Below are 17,258 nucleotides of genomic sequence, written 5' to 3'. Positions count from 1 at the left end.
GTCTCTGCCTCTCTCTGTATGTCTCTTGTGAATAAATAAAATCTTTAAAAAGAAGAAAAAGAAAAGCAGGTACTTGCAAAGCCAGGAGAAGGAGAAGACAGAACAGACTTTGCAGAGCTGTGTGATCTAAGACGCATGTCAAAGGACAGTCAAGGATTCTTCATTTATCTCTAAGGAACCAAAGATGCAGAGTGAGGGACTAGCCAGTTTGAGGGTTCTATCTAGCAATCACTGAATTCTGGATTCCAGAGATCTGCCAGTCACTCTCCAGGGAAGGCAAGCAAGCAAGCTACCCTCTGGAGGTGGATGGGTTGCCCAAAGAGCCAGACTGTCTGGCTCATTTCCGCACTTGTGTAGGAGGACTCCATACCTTATCTAACTCAAGTGTGAAAAACTCCAGCACAGCAAGGCAGCTGATGGGGTTTTGAACCAGCTGCTTCTTCTATATCCAGATCCATTTGCTACCTCCTATACACATCACCTTCGCTTCACTGGGTGCCTAGGAACACCAAGCCTACAGTAGCTGCTGGCTTCAGAGCAGACAGATTGAAATATATGGCACCAAGTAAATTATTCTTGTTGCCAAAGAGGATGATATTTAGCTCAATGAGAGATGAGTCTGTATATATATTTGGTGACATGCCCTGGGCAGATAACTATTTTTGTGTTTTTTTTGTTTTTTTTTTTTAATAGGAGCAGACTTTCTACAATCACCAATACACCAGTATCAGCAAGAGAAATTTACCTTTTATATTAGGAAGACAAAGAAATTCAGTTATAAAACTATAAATAAGAGAGCAGCTGCAGGCATCCCCATAGTCAACGATTAATTGAAAGGAAAAAAAAAATGGCAGAAGGAAATTTGAACAGAAGCATTAGCAGATAGTGCAACTTTTTTGCCTGGCAATGGTTTACATGGTCTTTTATTTATTATTATCCTGAATTCAGCTATCCCTGCAGTATTTTGTAGATACAAATACCTCTTTGATAGATTTGATACAATTTTTATTATCCCCAGATAAGCACTTTTAATATTAATTGTACTCAATGCTGTTGCTGGCCAATCAACTCTGTGACTTGGTTGCTCAAGAGATTCAATAGAGAACAGAAAATTAAATCACAACTCTGAAAACATTTCAGCCGACTTTAAACATCACCAGGCTACCTACCACAGCCCTCCTCCCAGATTTCCAAACTCTTACACAGACTTTGGCAAACATATTCTAAAATGTGAGAGCTAATACATCAGCTTTTAAACTAAAGCCTTTCAAAAAAAAATAAAAAATAAACTAAAGCCCAGGAATCGAGGGGAATCTAGAGTCTGAGGCCGAGAGAGCAGGTTATCAGAACCGGCTGTGGACAGAATGCATCTATCATTCTATCCTCTCCACTGGACTGAAGAGCATAATCGGGAAGCAGGTCCAGATTTGAAATGGAGATGAAGAAGGGGCAGATTGATTGGCCCAATGTCTGTCTGTTCTAGAAGCTTCCAACGGCTCTTCTGAAAGGGACCAAAACTAATACCTCTGAAGTGACATAAGAACCCTCTCATAAAAAAAAAAAAAAAAAAAAAAAAAAGAACCCTCTCTTCATGTCCCCAGATCCCATGAGGAGAGGTCGTCTCCTATGAATCAGACACCAGGCAGGACAGATGGCTCGGTTTTCTCTTCTATACTCAGGGCAAGTGACACTCATCTGAAGCAGAAACTAGCAAGACCTGTCCATTAAACACCTAATGTGGGATGCCTGGGTGGCTCAGCAGTTGAGCATCTGCCTTTGGCTCGGGGTATGATCCCGGGGTCCTGGGATCAAGTCCCACAACGGGCTCCTTGCAAGGAGTCTGCTTCACCCTCTGCCTGTATCTCTGCCTCTCTCTGTGTCTCTCATGAATAAATAAATAAAATCTTTAAAAAAAAAACACCACCACCACCTAATATTACTGCAGGTGGCTGCTAGAGGAAGCCTTTGTTTCACAATAACCAGATCTGGCCTCAAAGGTTTTCAGAAGCATAACGACTAGTTAGCACAATGATGAAAATCTTACAAAACCATGCTGCCCTTCAAAATTGACAGGAAAATTACATTGGGAGAGCTAAAATGCAAAATCACCCATCTGTCTTAGGTTTAACTCACAGGTATGATTGTTAAATTCCATGCAAACTTTATGTAAGCCAATTAAACTATAACTACAAAAGAACTTTACTGAAACACAAAAACACAGAACTTTCCCATATTAAAAACCCACATGGATGGACTCACATTGGGATAGCACACAGAACTGTCACTCAATGAAATCTGTCTGCTTCACTGTGGATGTGGGATGTTACAACTTTTTAAAGACCTGAAGTGTCATGAGGAGTGCTAGGAGATGATTACTTGACAGAGCAGCTGGGGGGGTGGGGGTGGTGCATGCTGGGACAACCACTCTGAGAGCAGTTTGGCACAATCTCTTTAAATTTACAACATGCAAGCCCGATGACCTAGCATTCCTTTTTTTTCTTTTTTTCAGATTTTATTTTTTTTATTTATTCATGAGAGACACAGACAGAGGCAGAGATATAGGCAGTGGGAGAAGCAGGCTCCATTCAGGGAGCCCAATGTGGGACTCGATCCCGGGACTCCAGGATCATGCCCTGGGCCAAAGGCAGGCGCTAAACCGCTGAGCCACTCGGGCTGCCCTAGCATTCCTTTTTGTGACATCTAACCTAGAGAGACACTTGCCACACACACACAAGCAAGAATAAGATTATTCCCTTGAGCACTGTTTGTTAAGAGCAAAAACTGAAACATTTCAATGCCCGATACATAATGGTGAGATTTATGTAAATTATGGATCTTACTATGGACCATCATGCAATTACTAAAAAGAAGGAAATAGGTCACTATGTACTAACAGTAGATGTTAGAAGATTCATTTGGGTGGGGCCCAAGATCCACAACAAAGTTAAGATTTGAAAACACTTTTACATGTAGTAGTTTTCAGAAAATATTACTGTATACTCACACAGGCACACACACACATACATACATACATATACATAATTGCAGGTATGTAATGCCTATAATAATGTCTCTCCTACATGTATGTATGAGAAAGCCAGGAAGACAGCAAGGAAGAACACACACACACTGGTAACGGGGATTTCAAATGGGTGGACAAGAGATAGTGACAAACACAATTTTAACCATGACCATAATGAGTTTGGATATTTATATGAATATGCTGTTTAAATAATTCAAATTAATGTTAAAATGTTTACACATCATAGTAAGTATAATTTATATGACCAGTGAAACCGCTATTTGTTAGTAGTCTAATCCTCTGAAGGTACTAGACTGGCCTTCTCAACACTCCCTTGTGGACCTCTGCTCCTGGATACAATATAGTAAGAGGGACTGGATTCACCTTCCCACCTTAAACAAGTAAAATACAGGCAGAATGAAGAGATATATATAACAGAATTAGTAACAAGGACATTAAAACAGTTATTACAAATATACTCCATTTGTCCAAAAAGTATAAGCTAAAAAGAAAGACAGAAGACATTAAAAAAAAAAAAAAACAGTAAAACTTCTAGAGATGAAAAAAGACAACATCTGCTATAGAAAACACACTGAATAGTATTAATAGCAGGTGACATACTGCAAAACAAAAGATTAACTTAAAGACATACAGCAAAAGAAACTATCCAAAATGAAACAAGGTGAGAGCACCTGGGTGGCTCAGCAGACTTAAGCATCTGCTTTCCACCTGGGTTCATGATGTGAGGGTCCTGGGATCAAGCCCCACATCTGGATCTCTGCTCAGCGGGGAGTCTGCTTCTACCTCTGTGTGCACACATGCTCTCTAAATCTTTATGGTGTATGTACTACAAACATCCTTTAAAAAAAAAAAATGAAACAAGGGGAAAAAGACAACTGCACAAAATGAGCAAAGCCTCAGTAAGCCACAGGACAACATCAAGCAGCCTAATATATGTGTAATTGGTGTTCCATGTTTGAAGAAATAATAAGCATTTCCAAAGTTAGAGAAAACTATAAATCCACAGATCCATGAAGCTCAGTGAACACCAAGCAGAAGGAACTTTTATGAAAACTACACTAAGGCTTGTCACAATCAAATTTCTTCTACTCTCTTTTCTCCAGAGGGTCAGTTTAGAGTAAGCTTAATTTGTTTACTCAACTCTTAACAGGTTCAATCTGACATGTCTGATATTTAAAAAATATTTTTAGAAGAGCACGGAGTATACCTTTCCTCTCTCCACTTCTTTCGTTGTCATGACAATCACTCGGGAGTTCTCTTGAAATACCATCCGCCAAAAGTCATTCACGGTGTTTTGCAGACAGCCTTGTGTGGCAATGTAACTCTTTTTGGGCTTTGAATTGTTGCATTTGGTTTCAAACTCAGGCTAGAAATTTATTAAGAAAATCCTTCAAACATTTGAACGTTGCTTTCAGGTTACAAGAAATACAAAAAACAAAATAGAAAAAATGGGTAGCAATATATGGTCAGAAAACACTGTGGAAAGCAAAGATTACCATGATAATATTTGCATTGATGTAATCTGAAACAGGCTCATTAGGATCACCATCATGCAGGACAACCCTGGTATGATCAACTGGAAGAAAAAGAGACCACAGTCATACTTCTTCAGGATAAATCATTTCAGATCAGTTAATCTTCAACCCAATCCAAGTTTTATTCTTTTAGTGATAAAACCACATAAAAAATTAAATCTTAATGAGCACAACAATGATCTGAATACCACATGATGTCTCATAATACCATATTAAAAAAAAATAAAGTAGCAACAGCAACTCCCTGGTCTTGATGATATACTATAGACACACAGGATATTATCACTGGGAGAAGCTGGATAAAGGGTACATGGGAACCCTCTGTATATTTTTATAACTTCTAATGAGTCTAAAAGTATCTCAAAACAAAAGTTTTCTTTTTTTTTTTTTAAGAAGAGTAAAGTACAGATAAATGACATAATGTCTGAGATTTGCTTCACATAATTTGGGGAGAGAGATCCCCCCATAATAAAAATGGTGGCTTTTTTTTTTTTTTTTAGTGAAGCAGAATGAAATCTAATCTAAAAGATAAAATTTTTTAAAAGATTTTATTAATGTATTTGACAGAAAGAATGCATGAGCGCACAAGCAGGGGGAGCAGCAGGAGAGGGAGAAGCAGGCTCCCCATCAAGCAGGGAGCCTGATGTTGGGACTCAATCCCATGACCTGGGATCATGACCTGAGCCAAAGGCAGACGCTTAACAGACTAAGCCACCTATGCGCCCCAGAAGATAAGATTTTGATGGTATCAACCGACTAAATTCTGTACAAAAGTACATTACTAAAAAAACCCAAAAAAAACAAAAAAACAAAAAAAAAAACCACATTACTGGTATAAAAATCTGAGTGCTCTACTAAGCAACTTATTTTATAATGGGAGGGGTGCCTAGGTGGCTCAGTCGGTTAAGTGTCCAACTCTCAACTTCAGCTCAGGTCATAATCTCTGGCTGAGATCATGTGATATTGAGCCCCATGTCAGGCTCCATACTGGGTGTGGAGTTTGCTTAAGATTCTCTCTCTCCTTCTCCCTGAACACTTCCTACCCTCTCTTAAAAAAAAAAATTATTTTACAACAGGAATTAGTAATAAAGCTGTATGCCTTGGACTCCTCAAGTCTAAAGAAAGAAGGTATTAACCAAGAGGAAGCATCTGACTGGGATCTTTAGGAGAGGAAAAGGCAAGGATACTCTCTTCAGATACTACATACTATTGTTCCCATCACCTTTTCCTACATCTCTGAATCTTATTAATGAGTTCCACCAGGTCCTCTGAGCAGAAAAGAAAACTTACAACGGAAACAGGATGAGGCTTCCCCAAGGTCATCAGGACCATAGTGTGACTGAGATAGATTCTCTGCAAATTCGTATTGTCTATTCTCCCTATTTTAATGCATCCACTTTCTCCCATCCTCACCTACATATATCTCAAATAACTGTATCGATGTGATGTGCATATGTACCATATAAGTGTATATATGTACACAGAAAGAGAAAGACCATGCTACACACACACACACACACACACACACACACACACACACCCCAAGTCTGATACCTGACAAAATGACTTGGACCTGATGAGACATTTGAGCAATGCTCACCAAATTTGTGCATACATCCCAATAAAGAACTTAATTGTGAAGTTTTTGAACTCTGAAATATATACACATATATATACAAACAAGCCCTATTTTTAAGTTGGTAAATACATTATGCACGCACTGCTATCAATCTGTATGTCAGATTTAAATTTTCTTTGTTTATTTTTTTAGATAAAGGATATAAATCAAGAGAAGTTCTTTTTTTTTTAAAGATTATTTTTATTTATTTATGATAGACAGAGAGAGAGAGAGAGAGAGAGAGAGAGAAAGAGAGAGAGAGAGAGGCAGAGACACAGGCAGAGGGAGAAGCAGGCTCCATGCCGGGAGCCCGACATGGGACTCGATCCCGGGACTCCAGGATCACGCCCTGGGCCAAAGGCAGGCGCGAAACTGCTGAGCCACCCAGGGATCCCTTCAAGAGAAGTTCTAAATGTTCCTTCCCTTCTCCCCAGTGGACTGCCTTGCACAGGCCACTCTGGAGATCCCTCAGAGAGCATGGTGCTAAGAGCAGTGGCTATGGGGGCTCCTATGTCAGTTCTCCAAGTTGCAATCTTGCTAAAATGGTCTATAAAAACCGGAAGAATAAGAACACCTGCTTTATGTGCATGTGGTAAGAAGTAAGTGAGACAAATGCAGAGTCTGGCAGAGTCAGCCCTCAGGGGAGGTAGGCTATGACAACTGTTTAGTGCCATCTCTGGGATCTTAACCTAAGACCTTCATCCTTCCAGGCCTCTTGTTCCCTGTGGCTCAGCTTGGGTTCTACCAGGCAGCATTTGGGTATAAAATGCCTTATGGATACCTCGGGGTCCTTTTCAGAGCAAAGTGTAAGTATGTACTTGTTATCTCCTATAACTCGAGTTCAGGAGCTCAGGGAGCAGACAGCAGTTGAAGAGTCTTCAGGAGGAAGCTGCCTGTTCCCCAGAAGAGGGAATGGAGTCCCAGAAGGTGTGTCTTCCCCAAGACCCACAAACGGAGTCCTGAAGTACAAGGACACAAGCCTGGTACCTCTGAGGGTCTTGGTGTGGCCTGATCCTGGGAGATGGCAAGCCTTGAGATTTTCACTCTTAGGCAGACAAAAATAATTAACAGCAAGAAATAACATGGGCAGCCTGGGTGGCTCAGCGGTTTAGTGCTGCCTTCAGCCCAGGGCGTGATCCTGGAGACCCAGGATCGAGTCCCACGTCAGGCTCCCTGCATGGAGCCTGCTTCTCCCTCTGCCTGTGTCTCTGTGTCTCTTTCTCTCTGTGTCTCTCATGAATAAATAAATAAAATCTTGAAAGAAAGAAGAAAAGAAAGGAAGGAAGGAAGGAAGGAAGGAAGGAAGGAAGGAAGGAAGGAAGGAAGGAAGGAAGGAAGAAAGAAAGAACACACTCAAGACCACCTGGTGGCAATTTTACCCAGGACCAGCATCACAAGAACTAGGTGAATTATCAACCATCCCCACCACATTTTCTGATTTTGGAAACCACTCACAATTCAAAGAGGCTAAGGCCTCAGATCTTCTGAGAAGGCATGTGGCACCCAGGAAGTTACAGGGACATAGGAATCAAACTCTCCAAGAGTGACTATTATTGAACAGAATATTAATACTTACAAGGCAGGATGTTTTTATATCTATTTTTGTTCTTATTTTCTTGCCTCTGACCCTCTTTTCGGCTATAAAGAAGTTTGCACTCCTGTTGTTGTAGTGTCTGGAGAGGGAAAAAAGAAATATTATTGCACATCAAAAGCTTAAAAAAAAAAAAAAAGCCTGGCTCAGCATTTCTGCTTTGAGAAATTTATCCTAGGAAAGGTTCAGGGTTGCAGCAGCTATAGGGAAGCTCATCTTAACACTGTATCAATAGTGCCAAAAACAATTTCTAATAAAAAAGAACTGCCTATATAACACTACCATGAATTCATACAAACAAATATTCTGCAGTCACTTAAAAAGACGTTCTAAGAAAATTTTTAATGCCATGGAAAAAATTATCAGAGTGTTAAGTGAAAAGAAGGTCAGATTTCCAAAACAGTATTATTACATAAGTCATATGTTTGCATTTGCCTATGTATATAAGAAATGGCAGGAGAATATATACCAAAAAAGTAATGGGGATTTCTTTTTCTGGATAGTGGGATTATGAAGGCCTTATCTTCATTTTTTTTTTTTTTGCCTAAATTTTTTACAATGAAAAAAATATTCATTAGTAGAGAAACTGTTTAAAATAATAATTATTAAGAATGAAAATCGGGGCACCTGGCTGGCTCAGTTAAGAGAGTGTTCAACTCTTGATCCCAGGGCTATAGGTTTGAGACCCACATTGGGTGTAGAGATTACTAAAAACAAATAAACTTAAAAAAAAAAAAAGAACAAAAGCCAGTGAGCATTGTAACAGCTGTGATTACACTCTTGACTTTATGGTCTGCTGCCTACTTTTACCACTGTTTAATTCAAAGCAAGCCACACATCAGCTCTCAAAGTTGGATACTATAGAAGTGGTACTGGGTACCACTGGATCATGGGCATACAAGCTTTGCTCCTCCACACCAGAAACCCACATTAGTGTGCTAGGCAGCCAGCCTGCATCTACTGCGTCTACACAAACACCTGCTTCCTATGTTTTCCCCAGCCAGACAATGAGGAAGAGAATGTCAGGCTCTTGGAGCAAGCGGCCAGGAGGGACACTTCTGCAGGGGAAGGAGGTAGGAACTCAATCAGGGAGAGGCTACCTGAGGCAGCCACAGCAGGACTAGCCCAAGTGGAAGAGAAGACATAGGGAAGCAGAGAAGGACCAGCTGCAAAAACAGATGAAGTGGGCAGGCCAGGTTGAAGCATGTACAATGGGTAGGTTTTATTTTCAAAATTATAAAAAGTACCTTTTTTTTTAAGATTTATTTATCTGAGAAAGAGCATGAGCAAGGGGACAGGTAAAGAGAGAGGGAGAAGCAGGTTCCCCACTGAGTAGGGAGCCTGAAATGCAACTCAATCCCAGGACCCTGGGATCATAACCCAAGCCGAAAATAGATGCTTAACTAACTAAGCCACCCAGACATACTCAAATGTACCTCTTTAAGGGACCATTAGTTTCCAAAAAGTCTAATTTGTAAGCAGAAATCACAAGTGGGCAAATCAAGAAAGTGGAAGGCAAATTAAAAAGAAAATATAGATGTGCTATATATGCACATTATAAATTTCAAAATGGCTAGCTCATGAAGGTTTCCACCAGGAGCAAGAATCAATTCAGTGTTTTATAACAAGCAGCCCACTGTATTTCCATTTCATTTATCTGAATTTCACAGACAGGTATGAAAGTCAGGATTTTAAACTGTTATTTGACTCTCTGTTTGAAAATGCAGTATTTGGCCTTGACACACAGCTCATAACAAAAGTAGTTAGCTAGCTAGAACCTGGGCAGGAATAAAATATAATGTACACAGAACTCTGACAATGAGACGGCCATTCCAATTTTTAAAATGAGCTCAGATTAAGTAATTAAAGCCATTTGCCTTTTTAAAGATTTTATTTATTTATTTAACAGAGAGAGAGAGAGAGAACAAGCAGCTGGGGATGAGCAAAGGGAGAGGGAGAAGCAGGCTCCCTTGATCCCAGGACCCTGAGATCAAGACCTGAGTGGAAGGCAGATGCTCAACCAACTGAGCCACCCAGGCGCCCCAGCCACTTGCCTTCTGAAAACTGGCATTTCTTCTGAATTGTAAGCCACTCTTACAGAGCGATATTGCCATGTTAGGAAGGTTCAATCGTGATTTTCAGACACAAAGGTGAGGTTCAAAAAGAAGCTCAAACACTGCAAACTGACTCAACCAATTAAAAGCCAAACAAGTGAAGAGAAACATCAACAAAAGCTACAGAGGGAGTGGAAGGGGCTAGGAAATAATTAGCTGCTTGATTCAAAACCAACCTGACAGTGAAGCACTCAAGCGCTCACTTAAGAACCAAATGTCGTGTGACGCTTCACTGGTGGAGGCGCAGATCCAAGCTAGCTCTATAAAAGGCAAATTTCACCCAGGCCCTCCCTGTTCAATCTCTTTCAATGTTTCCCCCTGCCTGAGACCAAGTCTAAGTTTTTCAGGACAACTCATATGCCTTCTCTTCTCTGAGCTAATGGAGCCCCGCCTCTAACCTCAGCTTCTACTTCGCCAAGTGACGATCCTGTCTGTGCCTCAGCTTCCTCAAGTGTAAAGTGGGGATAATCCTAATTACCAACCCCACAGGGTTGGTGTGAGAGTTGAGATAGAAAACTGTGGAAAGTACAAAAACATGGCATGTTGGCTAGACCATCTACTCAGGTTGACCAGGGGCTACCCTCATCCTGCATCAAGTTACCAATTGCCTCTTTCATGTGGATTTGGGGTCTGAACAGCACACAGGCTGAGACAGGCCTTTGGGCCCCCATGTCTTCCAGAAAGAACAAGCCCAGAGCACCTGCGTCCCAGGCACAGTCGGTGCTAACTGGCAGTGGCCAGCAGCTGTCACAGATTAATAATGACTAACTATGTGTCTTACTGCCAGCTCCTTCCTCAGTGCCCATGAATCCATTCTCATCTGTGCCTGGGGCCCAAGTTGTCTGAATACATTTCATTTTCCGCAGAGGAAGGCTGCCATCCATCTAGAGGGAGGCTGAAAATAAAAAGAACTCAGAAGGGTGACTTGCCATGCTCTACCCACAGAGGCTCCCCAACGGAACCCAAGATGATCAGCTACCACCTGTCATGGGGTGTTTCCTCCCCAACACCAGGCTGATGGCTGGAAGAAGCAGAAGAATATCCAACAAGCCTGCCCCTGCAGGTTATTACAACACTTTGCTGGTTTATCTTCCACAACCTCTCTCTCACCAGCAGTCCCTGGGGCACAAAAAAGCTGCAAATGACCTGTCAAGCTAAATGTCACTTGTGTCTCCATCCCCAGTCTCCACTCGGTGGTGGCAGGGATGCTAATGATAATGACAAGCAGAAAAAGGAACAATGTAAAGCTGCAAGGACAGAGGCTGCAAGATACCTGTTGGCCCAAGTAATACAAACAAAGAATTTGGATTAAATGATGAACCTTAAAATATGCCAGAGGCTAGTTACAGTCTCCTGATTGCATGAGTCAAAACAGATCTAGAGCCAAAGGGATTATATTAAATTTTAAGCCTTAAAAAGTCTCAAGAGCGAGCCAATCCCCTGATCCACATTGTACATTTTGAAGTGCCCAGGAGCTGGGTTGCCTGGCTGGGTCAGTCAGTGGAGCATGCGACTCTTGATCTCAGGGTTGTGAGTTTCAGTCCCACATTGGGTGCAGAGATTACTTAAAAATAAAATCTTCAAAAAAAAAAAAAAAAGTGCCCAGGAGCATGACTAATGGTGTATGGGACAAGTGTCCATTGAGCAGAACCATCCCCTGATGTTTATGGCCAATGAACACCCGTTTCCCACTCCCCGGAGCCCCTGCAGCCTAAATGCCAAGAGCAGCACCCCACCCCCAGTCACTATAATGACCAAGAGACCCCAACAGGACTTCCAAAGCCCTGATTGAAAACCACTGGACCTGACTCCTGACCAAAACGTCATCAATCCAAATGGAGGAAAAGGATCAAAGAGAGACAGACAGCAGCTGTTAAACAAACTGGCAGATAGGACACTTGGGTGGCTCAGTGGTTGAGCATCTGCCTTCGGCCTAGAGCATGATCCTGGAGTCCTGGAATTGAGTCCCACATCAGGCTCCCTGTGGGGAGTCTGTTTCTCTCTGCCTGTGTCTCTGTGTCTCTCATGAATAAATAAAATCTCTAAAAATAAAAATAAATAAAAATAAAATAAAAAAACTACAAGGGTGTATGTATTAGATGAGGTGGGGGAGGGGTGGTGATAAAGGAAAGAAGATTAATAAAATGTTAGTGAGTTTCAAAGTTGGGAAAAAGAAGGTCCATCACACTGTTTTCTCTACTTTGGAGTATTTGAAAGCTTCCATAATAAACGAAGGGGTTTTTTACAGGCAAATTAATAATAAAAATGTAAAAGCTCCCACTCGCTCTCCCTTCCCCGCCCCTTGGCCATGGCCTCCTGAAGGACAGAAAGGGAGCCGAGAAAGGCTGGCAGGCAGATGGTCTCCCTGGCTCTGATGCCATGAATAATTATTAAGACAGTGGTAACCACCTGGGCAGGATCCAAAAGCAAGCGTTCTACCCAGTCTGAATGAACTTCTGTTTTCCTTTGGCATCTGTCCTCTATGTAGAGGAACACTGCAATTTCTCATCAGGTCCTCTTTACTGCAAAGCCTATGGTGTCACCAGGCACCACAGGCAGGTGAAAGCCCCCACCCCCACCCCCATCATCATGCTGCACAGCCTGTCACCATTTCTATGCGATGGATTTGGGGCAGCTTGTCCTGAACGAGTCCACAGCATTGCCCAGGAATGAAGGGGCAGCTGTAGACCTGCATCACCAGAGAAAGTCCCAAATGATGGATAAGCACTTAGGAAGCTGACGGACAAAACCAACCCAAGATCTGGTCCTCTCCCGGCTGCCTGTTGTAAACCCAGACACCCCCTTCCTCTAAGAAGGTGGAGAATCAGTAGAAAAATGAATTAAAAGGCACAGTCCCTAGAGGAGAACAGTTTCTGACACAATTTGCTCACAAATTGAGCAAACAGTATAAAACAAATCTATAATTAAGTGTGGAATTAATTATGTGGTGTGGAATTTAGGGAGTGATATCCACGAAAACTCACTGAAGCAGGTTTCTGGGAAGAGCTGAGGCCTGACGCAGGTGAAGCATTTAAACAGGTCCAAGGAAGAAAGACACCTCACCAAGTTAGGGAAGGCAAGCAAACATGGCTAAGAGGCTAGAGTTAATAAGAGGTAAAGAAGACTGGCAGATAAGTCTAGAAGCTGTATACTAGGAAGTGGGGCAATGGGGTTAGATGCAGAGGGTCAGAAAAACAATGGTGGGCCTTAAAAACTGGGCAGAAGAATCTTTAACAGCTGAGTGAAAAGAAGCATGATGTAGCAGACTCGGAGTCAAGTCTACCTGATCACACCACAGAGCCAACCATTGCCCCACCCCCAGCCCCACCCCTGGGGACAAGTTTCTCACTTCTTTCCAGTTTCTTCATCAAAATGCAAAGGGTATGTCTCAGGTGGGAAATAGGGAGCCACTGATGGTTTCTGAGCACAAGAGGGACAGGAGAAATACTGAGTGCAGATTCGTACAAAGGGTGGAGGGTGATACACAGAGGGGAAAAGAACAGCTTGTGTCTTCTGGGGTGATGAAAGCCTGTACCTCTGGCATCAGATGAGACTCTATCTCCACCACTGCCTACCTGGGCAGTCCCAAGCAGGTGCCTTAATCTCTCAGAACACATGGATGCAATGGAGATGACTTCCCTAGCCCAATATGCAGCACCAAGTAGACAATAAATGAAAGTTTTCTTCTGTTCTCTAAGAGCAGAAAGACATCAGAAAAGGAGAATCGATAGCATTTGGTGAATGGCAAGGTACAGTAGAAAGGGGATAAAGAGGAGGTAGGAGAGGTTCTGAAGACTCCAGCCTGTGGGGCCAATGTATAAACAGCATGAGCGCCAGAGACAGTGAAGTAAAAGGGGGCATTTGGTTTGAAGGGGGAAATAATAGGCTCCTATTCATATCTTCAAATATGAAGAGACAGGACAGCCAAGAAATGTGGAAAACATAATTTAAAAGGCAAAACCAGAGCTCAGAAGCAAGATAAACTTAGGGGTTAGCCAGAAAAGGATGAGAATGGATGTACTACCCAACGAAAAGCAAATTTTCAAGCCAAATGAACCATGTCCATGTCTTAGGGAACGGCCATAGTCAGCCAGTCCAGACCATGTCTTAGGGAACTGTCAAGTAGCTGGTCAAAAGAAGGGAAGGTAGAGAGCAACCAGAGGCACAGGGAGCGGGAAAGGGCCAAAACCAAGCCTATGCTGCCACAGGTCAGAGAAAGCAAGAGAAGGAAATTGTTGGAATGAGGAGCTGACAGTGGTCTCAAAAGCAGCACACAAGGGAAAAGGGGCTAAAGCAAAGACTATTGGTGTCACAATAAGAAAGCTGCTGGGATCTTCCACCAGTGCTCTCTTGGTATGTGGGAAGAAGTCCCATCCCAAGGTTAAACAGAGCAGGAGCTCAGAAGAAACAGAGGCCACAGCCATGGCCCGCTCAATGAGGAAGACAGAGGAGAATGGCAGACGCAGAAAGCAGCAAGGTCATTTAAGGGTGACAGGGAAGCCTGAGGCAGAGAGGAGGTATCTGTTCAAGGGCCTGAAAGCACCTTCAGTTCTTATTCTCTGTGAAGACACCGAGCTGCTCCAGCAAAAGGAAACAACTCTAAAGAGAAAAACCTGACACCAGAGGGGCAAAGAACAGAACAGAGAGAAATGCTGGAAGAGAAAGTCCAAAGGAAACAAAAGAATTTCCCCAGAATGGAGCATTAAGCTTGCAGAATAAAACCTCTAACCACTGTAGAGCTCTGCCCACAGGAAGGCACCAGAGCTTCTGTTAAGCAACTGGGAGCTCAGGCCTATGTGGAAAATCCTAGTTCCAGCTCAGGCCTGCTGTCCCAGAGCATTCTGAAGCACAAGGCCAGAGCCCTGGTTGGGGGCTCAACCACCAAGAGGAAGATGTCAGCTAGAGATCACCAGCAAGAATTATTATTCTAGACACAGCTTTGGGGTGCAGTTAAAGTCTTGTTTCCATAAAACTAACCGTCTCAAAGTAGAATTTATAGCTCCCTTGAGCAGGACGTAATCACTTTAAAGAAATCAAACCGGACTGTGGGTTTGAAGACAGGCATTAGCTCCTCCTAGAGACACGTCGGTTGGCAGAGCTGCTGGCAGAATCCAGGACATCTGTGTAGCTGTCAGGGAAATGACTGCAGCGCCCATGCAAGCTGAAAACAGCTTCAGACCACGACAGAGAGACGCTTGCGTAACAGAAGGAGGATGGGCTTGAAAAACAAAAATCAAATTACTAAGGAAAACAAGTTTAAAGCACTGGGAAAAAATAACCCCAGTTAATATGATGTGTAGGGTTTGTATGAGTGTGTGTTGTGGGTTTGTTGTTTTTTTTTTTTAAGTCAGAACAGGAGGTTCAAAGCTAAAATTTTTCTGAAATTCATTAACTACCATGCTGAATTAGATTCTCTTGGGCAAGTATGTAGAAGGGTCTTGAAGACTAAAATGTGCATTTACAACCCTCAAGCAGGGTCTCCACATGAAAAGTACACAGGAGTAAAGAGGAATATCTCAAAGCAAAGCCTGGAATATTCCTCCATACTTTGTAAGCATCAGAAAGCTGTTCCCCATTGAATACATACAGTCTGAATCCAATACCTCTCTCTCTCTCTCTCTCTCTCTCTCTCTCTCTCTCTCTACTAAAAAGAACTTATATTCAACACCCAATGCAAATACATCCTTTGTGTCTACTGTGAGCCAGGCTCTCCTGTAGTCTCTCCTGGGAGATACAGGAAACAACACAGGACTATTTGTTCTTCTGGGGCCCACAGACTGCTTTGGGTTCTTTTCAGAGATAATATGCACATGGCAGACTTATAATAGCAGAATCAAAGTATATCTCTTTATTTGTTCACCATTAGTTTAATTCGAGCAAAATCTCTCATTATTCCAACAGACTTAATGTCTTCTGCTTCTGTGAATTCATGGTACGAGAGACAAGCATGAAAACAATAGCCACATGGAGTGCCTGAAAACTCCAAGGAGAGCAAGGATTATAAAGTAAAGGGCTGCTACCTAGGTGCACCTGTAATAAGAACCAATCCATGGGATGCCTGGGTGGTCAGCAGTTGAGCCTCTGCCTTCGGCCCAGGGTGTGATCCTAGTCCAGAATCAAGTCCCATATCGGGCTCCCTGCATGGAGCCTGCTTCTCCCTCTGCCTGTGTCTCTGACTCTCTCTCTCTCTCTCTGTCTCTCATGAATAAATAAATAAAATCTAAAAAAAAAAAAAAAAAAAAAAAAAAAAAAAAAAAAAAAAACAATCCAGGTACGCAGACAGGGATCAGGGAAGGTTTCCCTGAGAAAATGACCCTGAAGCTGGGAACTGAGGAGTGTTAATAAGGTGAAGTGACAAAGGAACATTATCCTAGTATAATCCCACCCATAACATCATATGAACAATCATATTCCCATCAGATGTCTATCAGGCAGTTAGACGTCCAACTTTAACATTGTTCTTTCTGCCTTGAATGTTCTTTCTGAAGTTATCTCCATGGCTTGCTCTCTTATCTCCTTCGAAGTTCTGTTCAAATATCACTATATCAGAGAGACAGACTTGTGTAAAATGGTAATGCTCCCATTAGCACACCCTTCCTATCTGGCCCTATTTTATTGTCTCCACAGCATATATCACCTATATATCACCATCTCACATAACATTCACTTATTTGTTTACTCTCTGTCTCTTCCAGTTGACTATAAAGCTCCAGAAGGATAATAACTTCAATTTGCTTCCTGGTACATCCCCAGGCCCTAGAAGAGAACCCAGCATACAGTCTGTGCTTAATAACTATTTGGTGAATGAATGAATGAATCACGCCACTACCAATGTCTACTGTTGGGGGAAATATTTGGGGGACATCTGTCTAACTCCCTAGAACACTCATCTCTAACAACTGTTTTTCCTTACAGACTTAGTTGTTCTAAGTGATCATGTCCTGGGTACCACTCCTTGGACCAGATATGGATGGCAACTGAGCCAATGAGAATCCTAGACTTTGGTACAAAGACTAAAGTTGCTGGTTTCAACCTGTAAGGGACCAGAAGTACGGTTTGTAAGTCAAGAAGCTGAGGAATCTATGGAAGGAAACAAAGGATGAAGCAGGTATCTAGAGAGTAGGGATACTGGATACAGAGAGGGCAGCCAGATGGAGCAGGAGGGTGAAAGAAGGAGTGGCAGCTGAAATACTGTCAGCAGCAAGACTTCCACCCTGCACTTGGGTCTTGCAGTCAGATGGAATATCCAGGTTCAGCCCAGTGTACCCTGGCAGCTCAGGCCCAGCGGACTCCAAAGGGAAGAACGGGTGGAGAGAAAGTACACATACCCTATAAACGTGGCCATACAATACAGATC

General features: G+C 42.4%; 1 protein-coding gene across 2 annotated transcripts in view; it reads right to left on the bottom strand.

Moving 5' to 3' along the window:
• The window catches only part of PTPN11 (protein tyrosine phosphatase non-receptor type 11), an 82,667-nt gene that overhangs the window by 26,028 nt on the left and 39,381 nt on the right, over nt 1-17,258 (bottom strand). For both annotated transcript variants that reach the window (XM_038575148.1, XM_038575149.1), the window contains exons 7-9: nt 7,773-7,869; nt 4,540-4,619; nt 4,251-4,409 (exon numbers count right to left, since the gene is read on the bottom strand). In XM_038575148.1, coding sequence (XP_038431076.1) covers nt 4,251-4,409; nt 4,540-4,619; nt 7,773-7,869 — 336 coding nt within the window. The remainder of the gene's footprint in view (nt 1-4,250; nt 4,410-4,539; nt 4,620-7,772; nt 7,870-17,258) is intronic.

The sequence above is a fragment of the Canis lupus genome, chromosome 26, assembly GCF_011100685.1.
Source record: "Canis lupus familiaris isolate Mischka breed German Shepherd chromosome 26, alternate assembly UU_Cfam_GSD_1.0, whole genome shotgun sequence".
Lineage (NCBI taxonomy): Eukaryota > Metazoa > Chordata > Mammalia > Carnivora > Canidae > Canis > Canis lupus.
This window is presented reverse-complemented; position numbering and strand designations above follow the sequence as displayed.